Genomic DNA, 18,602 nt, shown 5'->3' with positions numbered 1-18,602 from the left:
CGTCCGGACTTTGGAATTCCAATAGCTATTATAGCGAGAAAACGCCTTTACTTTCTAACTCAAGATAGAGGACAGCTTTATTTAGAAAATATCCGTGAAAGCTCAATATGCCATCAGCATGCAGGAGCTCTGAAAAAATATTAGGATTAACATATAAGGCTATTCAAATACATTTTCCATTTATTCGTGTCTTAGGGCTTTGAAGCGTCACAATTACTGAAATCGAGAATTTGTTCAATAGTTGGAACACAAACAACTAATGATACAGCAAAGCGCTGAAAACGTTGAACAGCTGTGCTACTATGTCAGTGATAGAAATACCTGTAAGGTTATCAGTATGATTTAAATTACTGTTCCACACTTCGCTTGCATTAAATTTTTCCTGATTTTTAATTGAAGTTGTACGTTGTTTTCTAACTGTACTTATATTCAGGAAACAAGGAAAAATGGAGGGTTCCTATACCCGGAGGAGGCTTTTAAAAAACCCGAATATTACCTTATTATAGGAAATTAACGCTTGTGTTAATTAAGGTATTTGAAATTAACGCGACTTAAATTAACGCGAATTGAAGGAAAATTACTTCCCAATAAAGGAAATTAACGCGAAAGAGGTGTTAAAATTTCAAAATGAGGGAAATTAACGCGACTTACACAAAGAAAAAGAATTTTTCGGGACAAGAGGAAATAAACTATTTTAACACTCAGTGAAAAAATCCGAAATTCAAGCTGTCCGTAAACATAGGGGTTAAGCGAAGGAATCTCGCCGCTTTGAGCGTTCTTCACACGCAGTATCCACGATACCAGCAGATTCCACCCTGGTAAAACAATGCTTATTCCTTTCTGGAGTGTATCGAGAATTTGGGGTGAAAGTTATGGAAATTAAGGTCGTGAAAATTAATGCGCCACTTAATTAATGACGCGGAAATTAACGTTAACAAAAATTAAAGCGACTTAAATTAACGCGAATTTTTAAAATTTTCTGTTAATTTCATGAAGCGTTAATTTCCTATAATAAGGCCAGGTGGAACCCTTAAACCGGGATTTTACGGCATTACTTAACTTAAACGATGCAGAAATTCCAAGAGAGAATTGTTAGTTGTTAGTTGGCGGTAAGTCGTGTACAAACAGATTATAGGCTAGACAGGGTACCTGAAAGGGGTTCCTTGACATCCATAAGCTGCGCTACACGTGTAAACGGGCCTTAATGTAGGTAAAATCCAACGACAATAGCAGGCATCGGCAATGTTGAATTACGAGAGTTGTGTGCGCGAACATTCACATGAAAAGCCGTGCATTTAGCCTCGTTTTCGCAATGAGGTTTAAAGCAACTCGGATGGCCTATTGAAGTTCACGGTTTGCTGGTCCTCTTTCTGCTACCGATTGTTAAAAGCTTAACTTGTGACTCCAGGATTTTTTAAGGTGGTAGTGATGAAGATGTTTAGCGAAATTCCATACGCTTCAATAAATAAACTCGCGAAATGTCGCTCTGTTATTTTGACGAAAATGAGTAAGAATAAGACGCGCAAAGAAAAAATACCGAAAACCTTACTGGAAGGAACCAATAATTTTTTTATTAATTTTTCGGCTCCATTGGAGTAATTATGTGTACAACCGTATGCGTGTAAGTAGTATTGGTTGCATCGAGATTTAAAGCCGGAATGACAGAGAACAACCTCAATAAAATTAAGGCATGAAAAGGATTTCAATCCATGACCTTGGTATACTGGTGCATTGCTCTAAAAAAAATATTTACATCATAATATGTTAGCAAAGGGGCTTTCCGTTTAGCCAACATTTTCGGTTGAAAATTCCGAAAACTTTCGCTGTCGAATGGAAACTGGCTTTCCTCCATTTGTTCCAATTTTTCAATGGTAGATTAAACAACTTAATACGTGATGGCGCAAAGATTGTGGAAGAACACAACAAAGTGGAATTGAAAATTGTTATCAAATGGAACGGTAATTTCAGCTCTGACCGGTTGAAAGGAAAAAAGTGGAGTATCCTTGAACGGTCGTCCGTTTGTTCCGAGAAACTTCCGTTTGAACCAAAAATGATGGCTAAATCAGTGGAAAGTGTCCCTGGACTGTGTTCTGACCGGCCAGATCAAAACAACGAAACAGAAGATTCTTTGCCTTGAGCTGTTGGATCCAACTATCCTAATGCAAATTTGACAGAACGCTACAAAAGCCCTGGAATACTTCTGATCAAATGTGGTGATAAAACGGACGAGCAGCTGTGTCAACAGGATGAGACAGTCTCAGTTATTCCCCGGCGTATAGATCTACGGATTCAAGACTGTTTAAATATTAATATTTCAAGTTTCTTCATACAAGTCCTTTTTCACGTTGTTTTATACAACTCCTTTCCACGTTGCTTATTTCAGTGCAGTGCAGAGTCATTCGATCAGTATCAGTACACAGGATACTTCATCCGCAGTTCCGTGTATGAGGTTTTTTTTTTCTCGTACTCACATACAATGTGTCAGTTACCTTGCTTGATTTCACTAATTGATTCTTAGCTTTTCAACTTTTCGAAGGTCGTCAAAGTTCTGACCAAGGATCCCAAAATAATGCTATCGTGATTCATTATGTTTTATAGCTTATAAAAGCGGATATTTCCAGCTGGAAAGCAAACAGCTAGATGTGGTTGAATAACTGGTAGGCCTTGAAACAAAATTTTCAAGTTCAGTAGCTTCTCAGTTCAAAATTAGTGAAATATGGATCAAAACCAATAAAAGAGCTTAAAATTTAAACTAAAACCGAAAAATCAATTAATTCATCTCCTTGGATTGCCTTAACAAATCCAAAAAAAGCTTAATACGAATTTCGTGATCCAAGAAAACTCGAAGCGAAAACAGCATGAAACTGACGTTAAAAGATCTCCGTGCCCACTGCTACATTCAATGTTTCTTTCAGTTTTTTTTCCTGCTTATAGATTCGGTCAGAAACCTGCTGTCTTAAACATTAAACAGAGGCGGAAAGTTGTCCTAGGTCGCGGGAATTCGAGATAGCTGGTAGTAAATTAACGTAAACAGTTTAAGTAGTATCCAAACGAAACACGGTTCTGTTCAGTTAAAAAGTAACCAGGTGGGGCCTTTCTTGGAGCTTTTGGTGGGTGTTGCTTGGTTCTCCAAATCGTGTGCGGTTCGAGAGAGCCGGTAGAAATTACAGTGCATTCACAGAATCCAATGAAAATAGGTTTATTTTCAAGAAACATGTAATGGGAGGTTCATGATTGCCAATAATAAATTACTGTACGACAGTATAAATTTAAGTGAAAGAGATTTGTTTTAGAGATAGAGGCTGGTTAGCCAAGTGCGTCTAAAAAATGTTGTGTATGGATAGATTTAGAGACGAATGGAACGAAAAGGTCTTTTACTGTACTCTTTAAATCTTCAAAAATTGAGACTAAATAAACAATTTTAATGTTGATGGATGACCGACAAAGTGCGTCATTTACATATCAAAAGCGAACTTTGAGTTCAACAAGAGGTGGTTTGGATTTGGTTTTAACACCCAACGGACGGAACCAATCTCTATATTTTGTCCACTACGGGAAATGATATTCTAGAGATATGGCGACGGTTATTCACTTTGGCTTAATGATGACACCTACTCCGCTAAAAAGGTTTTATTTCTACCCACTTCTTCTAAAATTAAAAATGTAATATTTTTTCGAAAGTGTCATCGGACGGTAAATGTAAAATTGGAAGACGATAATTATCTGGTGAGGCGTCACATATGGGTTAAAATTAAATTTCCATTTGCTGCTGTAGCTGCTTGGTGTCTTCACTGCATGTAACACTGAGTCAACCATCATGGAAGGAAGCTAGATGCTTTCAAAACTCCGATTGAATTCTCACGGCTCTAATTGGTACGGACAGTTTTTCGTGTTTTTGTTAGTACACCTGCTCAAGGGCAAATTGGACCACAGCAACGAATGTGTGTTTTTAAACCGGTGGATATCATTTTCCTGAAATTAAGTTTTCTTGCTCTATAAGAACGTTGAAAGAACACCATTTATTCCTTCGCAAAGGTCCGTTGATAAAGTGTATCAAAGAGGAGAACGTACGGTGTGTTAGTGGAGCGAAATACAGAAGGTACGTCTATAAAACGTCTTAATGTAAAAACCGATGCCTTTTTTATAACTGATTTATTCTTGACGTTTATGAAACTTCTGACAATAAAAGATAAAGCTTTCTCAATAATTAGCTACGAGAAAGAACCTCGTAAAATGTCAAGGTAAATATTTTAAATAAGGTCATATCATGTGGCTATTTAACCTCGTTTGTTTTCCTTTACAGGTTTGACACGACCAGTTAATGTATAAATGTATCTGGGCATCCCCGCTTTCGACATTCGTAAGAAAATGTCACTTCAGGTACTGTTGCTGTTGCCATTGCTTTGTTTTTCACCGGTTTCTTGTCACACCAAACGATTCTACCAGAAAGGAAACGTCACTCTTGGAGTTATCCTCCCACTTCACGTGAAAACTGTAAAGGAAAACTGCGGTGAGTTTTATGCTTTTGGCCTCGGATACATCGAGGCCATCACTTTTGCAATCGAGAGAATAAACAATGACCCTAACTTGCTTCCAAATGTGACGCTGGGGTTTGACATTCGAGATAACTGCGATTCACCTGTACTGGCCATGAAAATGGCGAACGACTTTGTCAAGAGTAATTATCTTAATGAACTGTTCGAAGAGCAGAAATATGGGACTGGATTAAAATCAGAACTTACAATACGTGTACAGAATCTGACGGCACCCATCTTTGCGGTTATTGGCACGGAAGATTCAAGCAGTAGCACACTAGTCTCAAGTTTACTTCAAGTGGATGGCATTCCTACTATAAGTCCTTTCGCTACCAGCGAGGAACTGAGCTCACCTTACTTCAACGCATTCTTTCGCACCATACCACCCGACGGTGAGCAAGCTAAAGCCATGGTGGACATTATAGAGCACTATCGATGGACGTACATTGCGGCGGTGGCCGTTGATCATTCATACGGACGGTACGGTTTGCGTGCATTGGAACGAGAAGCGTATGATCGGAAGACGTTCTGCATCGCGTTTTCGGAATACTTCACACGGTCTGGATACAAAGGAAAAATAAAAACAATCGTGAGGAAGCTAAGAGAGGCTAAAAACATCAAAGTGGTCGTCCTTTGGAGTAACTACGAACCAGCGAAACGATTCCTACAAGAAGCGACTGCTCAAGGTTTGGAGGGACGAACATTTCTTATCAGCGAAGCAATTGCAGTTATGAATCCTGACGTGTTAGAAGAGAACTCTGCGATCCTCAAGGGAGCATTAGGAATAAGACCCCACTTATTTGCAGACCAGCCATTGGAGAAGCACCTCAAAGAACTCACAGTAGAAGACACTCGGACAAGTGCCAATCCATGGTGGGACGAGTTTTGGACAAACCACCTTAACTGCTCAAAAGATGCACTCGATTGTCAGGCTAAAGTGGACGAGCGAGCCTTCGCCAAACTACACAACGCGTTTATTCCCTATCTCACGGACGCTGTTTATGCCCTTGCGCACGCGCTCGACTCTCTGTTCAAATGTACAGAGCCTCGAGGCTTGTCACAGAGTAGAAAATGTCCAAAATCAAATTCCAACATCAAACCGAAGGATATATTGTCTTACATCAGAAAAATAAGCTTTCGCGGAATTACGGGGCAAGTACAGTTCACCAAAAACGGGGATCCTCTTTCTTCATCGTACGATATCGTAAACTTTCAGAAACAGGGAGAGAATTACGAAAACGTAAAGGTGGGTACCTGGAGAGGAGGAACACATCCCAAAATTACAATCAAAAGTAAATTGGTCAAGTGGAGCGACGGAAAGAGTGAGCCTCCGACGTCTTCATGCAGCCAAAGTTGTCCCCCAGGAACTAAGCAGACCGCCACAGTGTCGTGTTGTTGGGAGTGCATCAGATGTTCTGTAGGCAGTGTAAGCACACAGTACAGTTCTCCCAACTGCACAGAGTGTCCAGAACAACATATGTCCAATGAAGATGGCACAACATGTCTACCTTTGCCAGTTATCAACATTCAATGGAAAGACACCACTGCTATAGTGTGTTCGATTCTAACGGCAATTGGTTTGTTTGGAACTTGCCTGACCTTCGCTGTGTTCGTGAAGAACCAGTACACTCCATTGGTGAGGGCTTCCAATCGCGAACTAAGCTTTCTCTTGCTTTTCGCAATTGCTTCATGTTTCTTGCTCACGATTCTCCATCTTGCTCCACCCACGACAACTCTTTGCTGCATCGTGTACCCCTGTAGGTACTTCATCAACACAGCTTGCGTATCCATCCTCTTCCTCAAAACAAACCGCCTGGTCCGCGCATTTCAAACTGACATCATCCCTAACTGGTTCAAGCGCTACATCGTGAACCGCAAACGACAATTTCTCGTGGTCCTCGCACTCAACATCGTTGAAGTCATTCTCACAGTGCTATGGCTTTCTTTAGATTCTCCATACCAGCACCAGGAGATACGTCCACAAACACACGTATTTAATACCTGTTTGCCGTTCAGGACAACCCTGGGGAAGGTGCTTAGAGCGGTCATGTTCACGTATTTCATATTCCTTTCCCTTTTGTGCGCTATCTATGCCTTCAAAGCCAGACGACTCCCCGAAAATTTCAACGAGACAAGATACATTGGTCTGGCCATGTACGTGCTTCTGATCTCGTGGGCAATCTATTTTCCAATGGATTCGTCCCTGGAGGGATTTTACACAACCATAGTGGCCTGCATCACTGCCCTGGTCACTGCATATGGACTTCTTCTGTGCGTATTTGCACCTAAACTCTTTGTGATCTTGTTTCACCCAGAGCAAAACACAAATGAGTTCATGAAAGCTGAAATTGGACAATATACAACAAATGTCAAAATGATCTCGAAAGTCCATACGATGAGGGTTCGACCCATTGATGGAATTGAGAACATGCCGTCTTGACTGTCACGCTTAATGCTCAAAACTACGAAGGAAATTGTCTGATAAACACAACAAGTCTTTAGATAAGACCACCTTACTGAATCAAATGAAACAGGAGATACAGACTGTGAGCACAAACGCTGGATACTAAGGACGGTCCAAGAGTGCAACTGGGGTAGCTACCCTTGTACTATGTCCTTTTGTCACGTTGTCTTAAAGTGTTCACCCAGGTGACGGTGAACCGATGTCACTCAATAATAACCCTCCCATTAATTCAGTGATGTGTGAGATCACCCGTTAAAAATAAATGAATGAAATGAAAAATATCAAGCCAAAATCTCACAATATGACCACAACTCCAGTTCCCAGCCGGCTTGATAGTTCACTTGGCAGAAGTTACGGGTTCAAATCCCTTTCAAGCCTCAATTTTTTCGCGGTTTTTCAATGTTTTCGAAACTGCTCAAGTTGCCTGCATAACAGCAATAGTCTTTTATGTCTTTAAAAAATGTATTTTTATGTTGATCAAAACAAACGAGAGAATTTAAAAAGAACTTGCGTATTTCTATAATTAAGGGGTTAAGGATATCATATAATGCAGCTGCATTTCATCAGAGATACAGGTTTATAAATTCGATAACGTTGTACAAATAGTTTCGGGTTTTTTAACTTTTTTATTTTTTTTTTTATTTTTTTTTTTTTCACTGACTGGGAAAGCCCACTAACTGACATGTGTATTGAATGTTATGATCCGTCCTTCTTAAGGGATAAAAATCTACTGACCCAACCCCTTATGCTGAGACCAACCCCTCTCTAATATCTATACTCTTCTATCATTCCCTAAGAATTCCATCTGACAATTGGCTGCATGACTAGTTAGCCTTTAGACAGTAACTCCGAGATTTTAAACTAAGTATCAAGACCCTGAGTGCTGGGCCAGGGTACATACGTTAAAAACGAAAACTAAATCCAAAATATTGAAAACTAACACAAACGTAAACATGAAAGCGCAATTTAATTTTCATCAGTTTCTTGTACATCTCTATTTCCAGAGCCCTCGCGGTTTAAAAAAAACGCGTAGGCACTAGGAATGAGGATGTCCCAATTATGCAGCATAATTTTTGCTCTAAAACTTTCATTTAAATGGTTACACTTTAGAATTCCATCTAGACGCTTACAAGTTAATACTTAGACTGAGGTTTATTCCTGGACGCCGGTTAACGCAGTGGAGACAAAAAGATCTCAAGTTCCACTCCGGCTCATAATCCAGACTATTCCCGCTCTGTCCCTATTTCCATCGCGTGCAAGGGCAGGACTCTGAAAAACCTCGAATTTTGTCAAAATGATGAAGTTGTTTACTTTGTACTTCTCTTGATTTTCTCCGGCTAACTTCGAATTCTGATATTTATATATTTCTAGGAATAAAAACTGATAAAGAAACGAGTTTTAATTATTGGATTTTCATTCTAACATGTCTAACTTAACGTCTAAACTGCATGATTAATGTACTACAGGGCCTTTCATCTGTTTTGTTCCGTTCCACATATACCATTTTTTCTTTCCTTTTTTCTCTCTTTTTATCTGCTCGTGTAGAGAGTGAAAATGGCAATGAATTTCCCGTGGGAGCCTGTTTGATTTTCTGCAAGAATAGAACAATCAGCCGTTCAAAAAGCCAAATGTTAATTTAATATTAGGACAATGTATTCACCACCTTTTTAAGACAAACGCTATAATTTTGCCATGTACACACAAAAAGATACACGTAGATTTTGCCGCTAACTGAGAGGGATTAGTGCAATGATTATCAAACCATTTACAGTTTCAAACCTTTGATATATTTTCCAGGTGTCAAACATGCAAATAAAACTACAAATAGTGTTCAATGACCAATGGTTATAGATCAGTTACATTTCACACACAAAACAAGAGTTTGTCGCTTCAGAAGCCGAGGATAGATTACTTAGCGTCAATTGAGCGAAAATGTCTTCACGCTGTTCAAAACAATGCCGAGTTTTCGAACAAAGAATCTCATTCAAAAATTACGCTGTGAATTGACAATATTGCATTAAAAGCCCTGGTGTTTTCACGTGTTTCTGGTACCCAACAAACACAAGATCTCTCTGAATTACCACAGAGCGATAGGCTTGGTCATGAAACCCAAGCTGTTTAATTCGCTGGAACATAATTGAAACGAGGGAAAAACAGCGTGTCCACGTTAAAGGAAAAAAGATTCAATTTAAAAGCACATCTATAGAGAAACGTGTGAGAGAAATGGGTCATTAATTTTCTCAGCAAAGCATTTCTATTCATCTTATACTATTTTTGTCTATTACAACGAGCAATTATCTCTGCCTGCGGTAATTGCTGTTATTGAAGTAAAAACAAGTCCAGTACTTCAATCCAGGTCCATATAGCGAACTAAAGGCAAACCAAGGCAGCCGTCTCAGTCTGTTTCTGAAATATAATTCTGTCTGTTTTTCCCGTTTACCAGTTTTGAGAATGACTCTGAACGTTTAGAGACTTTTGATAAGCGCACCTCCCATGGATCTCTGCGATCTTTGCAGGCAGAGAATGCTGAATGATTGTTGCTTAGCTTCGGGTGATAGCACCATTTTTGAGAAAACGGCCAGTCTACGGTTGTGTTTACAGCTATCGGGTATAAAATTCTTTGCCGGTGTAGAAATAAACCTTATATACTAGCTACTTTATGGGTAACATGAAGGTATAATTTATCATTGCCTAAAAAACAAAAAAGAAAGAAGGACATTTTGAGCACCTCCGTCACGCGTTTTCCAAAGTGTTCGTTTTCAACGGGTGTTTTTAAAAGATTTTACCCTAAAGACTGTTCTCAAAAGCTTCCGTTTCCTATCCATGTTCGTGTAGCCTGGACAGAACATGAACACGCAAAAAAAATTGCGATTGAAAACGCAAATTCATTTGTTTAAACAGGGCCTTAAAGTCGTAAGTATAAATGATGAATTTGAATTAAAAATTTACACTCTGTTGGAAAACTTTCGCAAAGAGCATATTAAGATTGACGCAAAATTATCGGTTTCAAAAAGTGCTCAAGATATCTCATTCACGGCAAATTATTTTATTTGTTATAAAATTTTCATAAAACGAGGCAGCTCGCACTGTTTGTACAAAATAAAAAATTAAAGATATTCTTTAACTCTGAAGATGTCTTCATTAAGTTGAACGTCACGTTTAGTTTTTCTTTTCAAAGTATTTAATAATTTTTTTGCCTTGCATTGTAAACAGTTTTTCAAACCTAAAGCGAATATTATGGACAAAAAAAGATTACCACCCATAAGTTATGACTATTAAAACTTTTAATAATACATCGATTTAACCGCTTTTTAATGGATAACATTTCAGCATTCTTAGTTTATTTTTTAAACATGGAAAGTGCAATTGTACTGAAATAACTAATTGTATATAAGAAAGTCTAGATCTACAGCTAAGTTATACCATGACAATATCATACACTCATGTAAATATATTAGACGGAGAAGTACATCTAACGCCAGAAGTTTGATGTTAACCATAAAGATGCAGCCAAAGAATGATTAAGATTTAGGGAAAGTGAGAGTCGAGCCTCCAATTCCCCGAAATCTTAACCATCCTTCGTCTGGCTTTGGAATTTTGAACACGACTCTACCTGTCACGCGCAAAGGCTTGGATTTTAACATAGAGGTTTTAAAAAGTCTGAAAGGTTTAAGGTATTCTTTAGTTTCGTTTAGTGCGCCTTTGACATACTTTGTGTACACATGATATTCTGGAACAAGAATAAATGAGATAGTCGATCACTAGGTATCTCTTTATTTTGGGCATCTTTGACAATTGCCGAAATATGATAGTCAACTGAGATGTACAAGTACGACTACATTTCGCTTAAACTGACATTCGTCGAATGTTTATTCATGAGCAGAACGATTGAATGGCGAATCAAGGAATTATAGAACAGAGTGTTTAATGTCAGCACTGCTCCTGAAATCAGAAAGCATCAATCCATAAGTAAATAAGGTTGCTTTTTCGCTCCAATTAATTAAGAACAAGTTGACTCTTTGTTTGCAAATTTGCAAGTTTCCAGAAAGCCAAGAGTCACTTGCGTTGAGTCACGTGATTAGACCTTTGTGTGATTTCTAAAGTCTTCCCTTGACCTTAACTACATGTAATGATTAGTCCCGAGGAAACATGAAACTCGTGGTAAACTTCTTGGTTCCTGAAATGTGAGCATTTTCTTTGATCGGTTTCAGTTTGCTGTTATTGAATGAAAATGATATTTGCTACCTTGTTTAGAAATCGTTCATCATATTTCCTATTTTCGGGTGTTTCTTTTTTGTGAGAAACCTCATGACATGGTTGCTTTTATTTCGAATGCGTACTAAAACGATGGGAAAAAAAAACAAGATGGCCGCATATTAGACTCGTCCAGGGATCTCTCTAACGGTGCGCAAGGCAAAAGAACACTGTTGATAAGAACAACAATTCATTTGTCGGAACTGCAGGATGTTTTTAACTTTCAGATTTTCTTTTTCGTGACCACGGGATGAAAACAAGATAAATAATGACTTGGTGAAATACCCAATGATACGTAGCCTTGTAACAGCCAATCATGGAATGGTATTTCTCATATTATCAAGAACAATAATTGCTAATTAATGCGTTTAATAAATAATAATAAATTTAAATTTATACCGCACAGTTTCTATAAAAATATTCACCTCTATTGCCTCAAAACCTACGCGCCGTCGATCTTTTCAAACAAATTCTTGCCTCAGAAAAAACATGGCCTTGATTTCGCACAGAAAAAGGTTTTAACTTGTTCGTTCTGAAACTAGAATTTAATTCTCATTACTAACTAATGCATTTTTAATTGAGTATAGTTATGAGAATTCAGCGGTTCATCGAGGAACAAATGTGTTTTCTTATAATGAAATTATTCTTATCACCACCTGCTTCCTCTAAAGCATTGGCTGTAAGGAGAGTTTAGAGATTGACCATTAAAGGGTAAAGGTTGGAAACCAACTTTTTTCACAAATTTATGGGCTAAGTTAAGTTACATTAAGTGATGGATAGAGCACTAATCCGACTTTTTTGCTGAAGCGCTAATCTCGCTCCTATCTAGCTATTGTCTCTGTTCATTTTTCCCACAGCTGTGGAACTTCAAAATTCAATGGCAAGTTTCACTACTTCCTGAAACTTTAGTTGGCTACAGATAGCTTTCATTAGCTTTATACACACCAAGTCCATTGAACTCTTGAATCTTTAAGCTTAGCAATAAAGCTAGCTACGATGTCGTGGCAGAACTGTCGGTCGGTTTTTCGACAGCGAAATTGACTCGTCAAAACTTAATTCTTCTTTTATTCAGGTTAAGAAACTTAAAAGATCGTTTGCCGATGATGGTGAAGGCAAATGGCTCTGTGTGGTTGATGTTTGCATCTTGTATAAACAAGCTTATGAAAAATGTACGGGGGTGTGTTTGCCAAACAGCGGTGGACAGATGTGGCTTTCCCATGGAGCTGCAAAACCTTTACGCACGGAAGCGCGTACTTAACTCAATTACAATATATCATAAATCTTTTATTCAAAATCGCTGAACCTTTTAATGCTAAAAGAAGCAAAGATAATGTCGCTGAATGTTCGACAAAGAGAAGAAAAAGGGCTAAAGTTATGACGTAACGATTAGATTGATTAGCAGTAATTCTGGTTCACCTGTATGAACAAAAACGATGAAGTTTACAAATTCAGAATTATCGATTTGCAATTTAAAGATTGGTTGATCCGGAAAAGCAGAACTTCAATCGACACTGTGTTAAATCGATCGAGAAAAAAAAATTGTAACTACTATGTCAACTGTCTAAGCTCTTTCAGTTCTGTTTTCTTCCACACAGAAATTAATTTTAAAATAATACTTTTAAAGTAGCATTTTTTCACTCGGGTGTGTTCACATTTACCCCCCAGTTCTGTTTTGCTTTGCGTCCATTATGAAAATTTCAATCCCTTCTTTTCATTCGCAGCAGTAGGTCATCTCCCTTAATTTACTCGAACTTTAGTATGATTATTTCACCGTAAAGCCTCTCTTATAGCCTAATTCGTATTCCATTTGGAGCGAGACAAAAATAGTCCGTATGGTGCACGTATGTAGATCAGCATAGACTAGTCTTGTAATAAGCCTGTTTATTTCGTCGAAATTACCACAACTTTTAGGCAAAGAATTGATTATCCCACGGTTTTAAGTAGAGTTTTTCTCGCTGTTCAAGTGAGTAAAATAAAATATAAATAAACAGCTCGCCGCTAAAGTATCATCTCAGATTTGCTTTTAAGAGCTTAGAAGATGTTTTTAAATCTCATTAAATTTTGAACAGCGTAAAAGGCGAAAAGTGCGAAGAAATTTGACGATTTTATTCAAGATTATTTTATTCACTTTAAGAGCTAAAACTGAAGCATTAAATAGTGAATGAATTTCAGTTTTCACCTGGATAAAGCAAAGCATCCACGAAGTTCCGATGTTTTAGGAAGCTACACCAAAATATATCTCTTTGTTTTATTTCAAGTGAGAGTGGTGTTTTCTTGACGAAATAATTTTGTTAAGAACATTCTTCTCCGCCAATAAATGTACATCAAAAAACGCTGAAAAATCGGTCAACAACGGTAAAGGAAATTTCGCTAACACTTTCACTTTGTGTAGAGAAAGTATCAAAAAGCTACCGGATATTTCCTAATTGAAATTTACTTAGCTTAAATAAATGAACTGTGAAGACCGAATGCCTTTCTTTATAAACCATGGGCAATCTTTGTTCAAACAAACAAAGGTAGTCTTTTGTAGAGCGCTAATAGGTTAAGACCACGAAGTTAACCGAACGCGGTCTTCTTAACATATCGGTATGGCATTTTGAGCTGGTCATTCTAAGAGTTACAATTTGGACGCGCGGCAGTGCTGTATTTTCTTTTGCGCTAATGCCCTAAACTTCAGTGCTTAAGTGAAATTCATTATTTAGTGAATTTCCAAACAGATTCGACGGGAGATTATTAAAATGTAATGAAGCTATTTTGAGTTTACCATATGGTGGTTTTCATTGAAAATAGAATCGGGTTCTGAGTTTGAAAGCAAACGAAACAAAGACTGATAAAGAAATCGCTGATCCCATTTAGTTCTTTGACAAATCACAATTTGTAGCATTCATTCTTAAATTCTGATTCTCGAATCTCATAATCATTTGACACCTTTATTATTTTTGCTCACTAAACATCCCGGACGCATCTTAACTGGAAGTTAATTTGAGCCTACCTTGATTAACCTGTCTCGTGCTTTACTTTATTAGGGAAGAATTTGCGCCAAACAACATATCATTCAGATTTTCGTATCGTGTTTATATTTAATTTCATTGAAAGAAGCATTTTCTCCTATTTTAAAATTTTCATCATCTGTTCCCGGCTATCATTGGCTTAATAGAGCCAAGACGTCAATAAAAATGAAATTGCAAATGACCCGTTCATCTCGGTTGTTGATCATTCTGAGCTGTTTGCTTGGCCGCAAATTGGCGAGTGTTTATTGTTCCTCAGTTGAAGCTTTACCTCGAACCTAATTTCCAAATTTCACAGTTTTCATTACAATGAGGCATCCGGCAGCTTGTATTTTTTCGCTGCTTATACTTTTAATTAGTTCCAAGTCATTAATTGAAAATGGGAACAATGTATTGTAATAATAATTAAATTGTAAGCTATATAATTGGATTGCTTGTAAGAAGCAGTCACTCTTAAACCAGAACTCGAGAAAACCACACCGACCACAGCCCAGCTCTCAACTGGCTCAAAGATGCATGCATATGAAGGCTCGCAGTCGTCGTTTATCAACTCCATGTACAGACCGAACTCGGCACTACAACCTTCCTCCGCGCAACAGAGCTACGCAAGCTACAAATCCCAAACAGATTATCCCATGGCCGTGAGGTTTGATTCGCATCCTCTACACAGTCTGTCCGCCTACAATTCTGGATCGTTCTCGTTCTACCCTTGTGCGTCAAGCCATCGATATGTGCACGACTTGAACTGCAGCTATACCGCCGGCACACTACACAGTGGTAAGACTCAATTCACTTCCCTTCTTGACACTTAATCTGAATTCCGTAGATAAGTAAGTCACCGCATACTTTGCTTCTCCACCTGCATAATACGGTATCATTCGGAGAAAAAGTAAACTTTAACGCAGATATCTTTAAGCGATGACTTCACAATTTCTCTAGGCGAGAAAAATGAGAAAACTGTTTCTAGACTCGCGTCTAGGATTAATTACGAGCGATATACACGGCTGATGATGAGCATAAGAGAGCATTTTCCTGCAGGGTTGTAATTTGTTTAACTTCTATAATGATAATTTTCCATCACTTTCTCTGAAACAAAACACCAATTTACGCTGGTGAAAGCACGCAGCTAACTGCGCGAACTAAAACACGAGTGGTTTCCTCCGTAAAAAACAGTGCCTCGAGCGGTATGCATGACTCCCATGAGTAAACTATTAAGGATATATTCCTGGCTTCCATTCTCATCAATGATTTTCTTTTTTCTGTTCTTGCGAAGGTTTTGTAGCATGTCGCAGGCCCAAGCGTATCCGGACAGCCTTTACTCCAACGCAGCTTCTTCATTTGGAAAATGCCTTTGAAAAGAACCACTACATCGTTGGGACAGAGCGTAAACAGCTGGCATCATTTCTAAACCTCTCCGAGACGCAAATCAAAGTTTGGTTCCAGAACAGAAGGACGAAATGGAAACGCCAACAAGCCGAAGAAAAGGCCTCGTCGCAACCTCCAAAAAGTTCCGGCGGGATTAGTGTGGGTGAATGCCATGGCCTAAGCAATGGTCAACTGGAAGAAAGTGATCACCTAGTATAAATTTAACGCATTTTTGCAAGACCTTGCGAATTTTATCGAGCTCGATTGTCCGTTCTGGAACAATATTTGCTCCGCCTTTGAGCCGATCAAAAAACAAATAACATAATATAGAGCCTATCGGTTCATAAGGCACTCTTTTTACAAAAGACTTAAAGAGAGGGTCACTACTTATTTCAAGCAACAGAATTCTGTCTACACTGAAACCAAGACTTACGGCTGGACATCTATAACAAAAATAGGGCTATCTTTTTTCAGAATGAAGAATGCTACTCCTTCTGACTTAACTTTTGTTATAATTTCATTTTGCTCTTACGATAAGAGGCCGAAACGTTTTAAAAACATACTGTGACGTATTGTGTTATCGATAAGTATACTAACTTAGTGGATAGGGATTAGAAGAATGCTGTACATAACAACATAACACCTGTATCAATATAAGGAAACTGCATGGATGAGAAAAATTCGACACTGTGGTTTAAGAAAGCTTTGAACGCGTGGAAAACTCTGTATTTATGAGAGGAAAAAGAAATGTGAGACTCGTGTTAACGAAATAAGGTTGTATTGTACAAATATATACATTTGAAAATGCTCCATGTAAATAATTTCTAGCTGGCCAACTCAGCTCGAGAAAAGTGATGTAAGGCTGTAAAAATATAAATGCTTTGCTAAGAAACAAATTAATAAACGTTTTTTCAAACTTATGAAATGTTGTTTTGAAAATGAGTTTCATTGGGCTCCTAGAAACAAAAATAAGCAAGTTTGTTTTAGCACTATCTCATAATCAGAATAAGGCGAGATAATCATAAAGTTTCCAACCACAAAAACGGATACCCTTTCCTCCCTCGTTTCTACTGCAAAGGTTATATAAAATTATATCTACCACAATACAGCAATGGACGTTTATTGGATTTTCATCATATGTAGGCCAGTGTAAGGGAAAGTTCTTCCCCCGGCGGTTTAAGCAAAATTTGAAGAAATCTTCCGTTTGTAAGCACATATTGAAAGAAAATGTTATAAATACCACGAAAATAAGTATTCTACCACCTGTCAAAAAAGAGCGAATATATTTTTTAACGACGGCTGAATTTAAGTTTTTAAGATCACTTTCCAAAGCGGGGGAAATTCGCATTTTCCGACTGAAGTCGAACTAACAAAAGATAAAGAGAAGAGAGACATTATTCAGTTTGAAACTACTACTTCTAAGGAAAAATATTTTATTTTCGTATACTGGAGAAGAATTGACCAGATGAACTCAAAAGTTAATGAGAAGAGTGAGTTAGCGTCTGGCTGGATACCGAACACACTGATTCCCATCGATACGTAATTTTTGGACTAATTCTACTTGATCTGGCCTTTAAAACTCATTTAAGGCCTTTGCCTACATGCAATGGAAATAAAATCGAGTTAATATAGGAGTTAATGAAAGATTTATACCCGTTGAAAAATACGATCGCTGGGGAAATATTCAAATAGCATATTTGTACAAAGTAAGCTTGTGTCGCGCAAAAGTTCAAATTAATTTGTCGTTCGTTTATTTGGCGTACATGATATTTTAGTTTCGTTTGTCGAGCTTGTAGTGTCATCGCCGACCGAAGACTGTCGAAGTTCATTAGGCTTTGCGTGGGATAAATAGGAAATTGAACTGCTGTTGGAGCTATTAGAAAAACACAGTCTAATTTAAGCATTTTCCCTGTTATTCCCGATTAAATTAAAAGATCGTCGCAAAGAAGGAACGTTGAGAAAAAAAAAAACATTAAAAACATGTAAGTTAGCGGTCAAACTGAGTTTTCCAACGACTTTATCTCTTTATATATTATTTGTCAAGGCAAAAATTATACAAACAAAGTAACTGCTAAAAACAGTTTATTGAAATTAATTAAATTAGGCAAAGACGAACTTTCAATTAAGAAGGAATTTAAAGATGCATGGGATAAACATTCGACACTTACGCATGAAGGTGTAAATTAATACAAAAAATAACGTTTGGTGATGAAGTCTCGTATCATTTCGTTACTCAAAGCAATCAGCCTTCTGGAAAAAATGTACTGAAAAAAAAACTTAAAAATTACTAACACGGACATTAGAAGCCTCAAAAATTAACAAGAGTATTCGATGATTACCCAGGAATGGGGAACAAACTCCCTCTTCTTAAAAAATTGTATTTAACTATAGTTGCAATTTAAGTAGTAATGAGATTCCAAGCTCTGTGTTCTTTTGGAGAATCCCAGGGGCTGTATACGTTAGGGGAAGCGGAGTATTTATCGATTTCACAAAATATTGAGTTGTCCATGGTTATAAGACAACGTAACTCTGGAAAAAGAGTCAGCAATGAAACTGCATTCGGTTCCGGTTTATAGAAAGAAAACCTAGAAGCCCAAGGTCCGAGCTAGCAAGAATCTGCGATAAAAGAAAAAAATAACAAATAGCATGCTTAATGTTAATTACTACTGAAATGGTTATCGCTTTCTCATTGAAGATGTCATTCTAACATGAAAGTGAACTTGTAGAGATCTTTTTTGTGTCCCAGTCAATATGCTAAGATAAGTGTGCGGCGAGCTATCACCATTCCCAGTAATGTCACATCATGGACCGGAGTGATCCATTTATACTTTCACAAAAAAATAATTCTGAAATGTGTTCAAAAGTACCGAATACCAACTCGTCAAATTGCGCATAACTGCGACATAAAGAAGAATAGTTGTTAGCAATTGATCCATGCTCAGCAATGCTATAGATAAAATGCTTCAGAACTAACTG

At 37.8% G+C, this 18,602-nt stretch overlaps 2 protein-coding genes across 2 annotated transcripts; both read left to right on the top strand.

Moving 5' to 3' along the window:
• The first annotated feature begins 3,889 nt into the window (after nt 1-3,889).
• LOC146464755 (extracellular calcium-sensing receptor-like) lies at nt 3,890-7,505 on the top strand. The gene has a single exon (XM_085129306.1). It carries the CDS (start codon nt 4,330-4,332, stop codon nt 6,973-6,975), a length of 2,646 nt encoding a protein of 881 aa, XP_084985432.1. The 5' UTR covers nt 3,890-4,329; the 3' UTR covers nt 6,976-7,505.
• Nucleotides 7,506-14,091: 6,586 nt separating this feature from the next.
• On the top strand, nt 14,092-16,545 carry LOC146464754 (homeobox protein EMX1-like). Its single transcript, XM_085129324.1, has 2 exons — nt 14,092-15,038; nt 15,535-16,545. The coding sequence occupies exons 1-2, from the start codon at nt 14,774-14,776 to the stop codon at nt 15,843-15,845; spliced, it is 576 nt and encodes a 191-aa protein (XP_084985450.1). The 5' UTR covers nt 14,092-14,773; the 3' UTR covers nt 15,846-16,545.
• Nucleotides 16,546-18,602: the final 2,057 nt, after the last annotated feature.

Source organism: Pavona decussata, unplaced genomic scaffold (assembly GCF_977016875.1).
Source record: "Pavona decussata unplaced genomic scaffold, jaPavDecu1.1 SCAFFOLD_161, whole genome shotgun sequence".
Classification (NCBI taxonomy): domain Eukaryota; kingdom Metazoa; phylum Cnidaria; class Anthozoa; order Scleractinia; family Agariciidae; genus Pavona; species Pavona decussata.
Note: the sequence above shows the minus strand (reverse complement) of the source record. Positions and strands in the feature narration are given on the sequence as shown.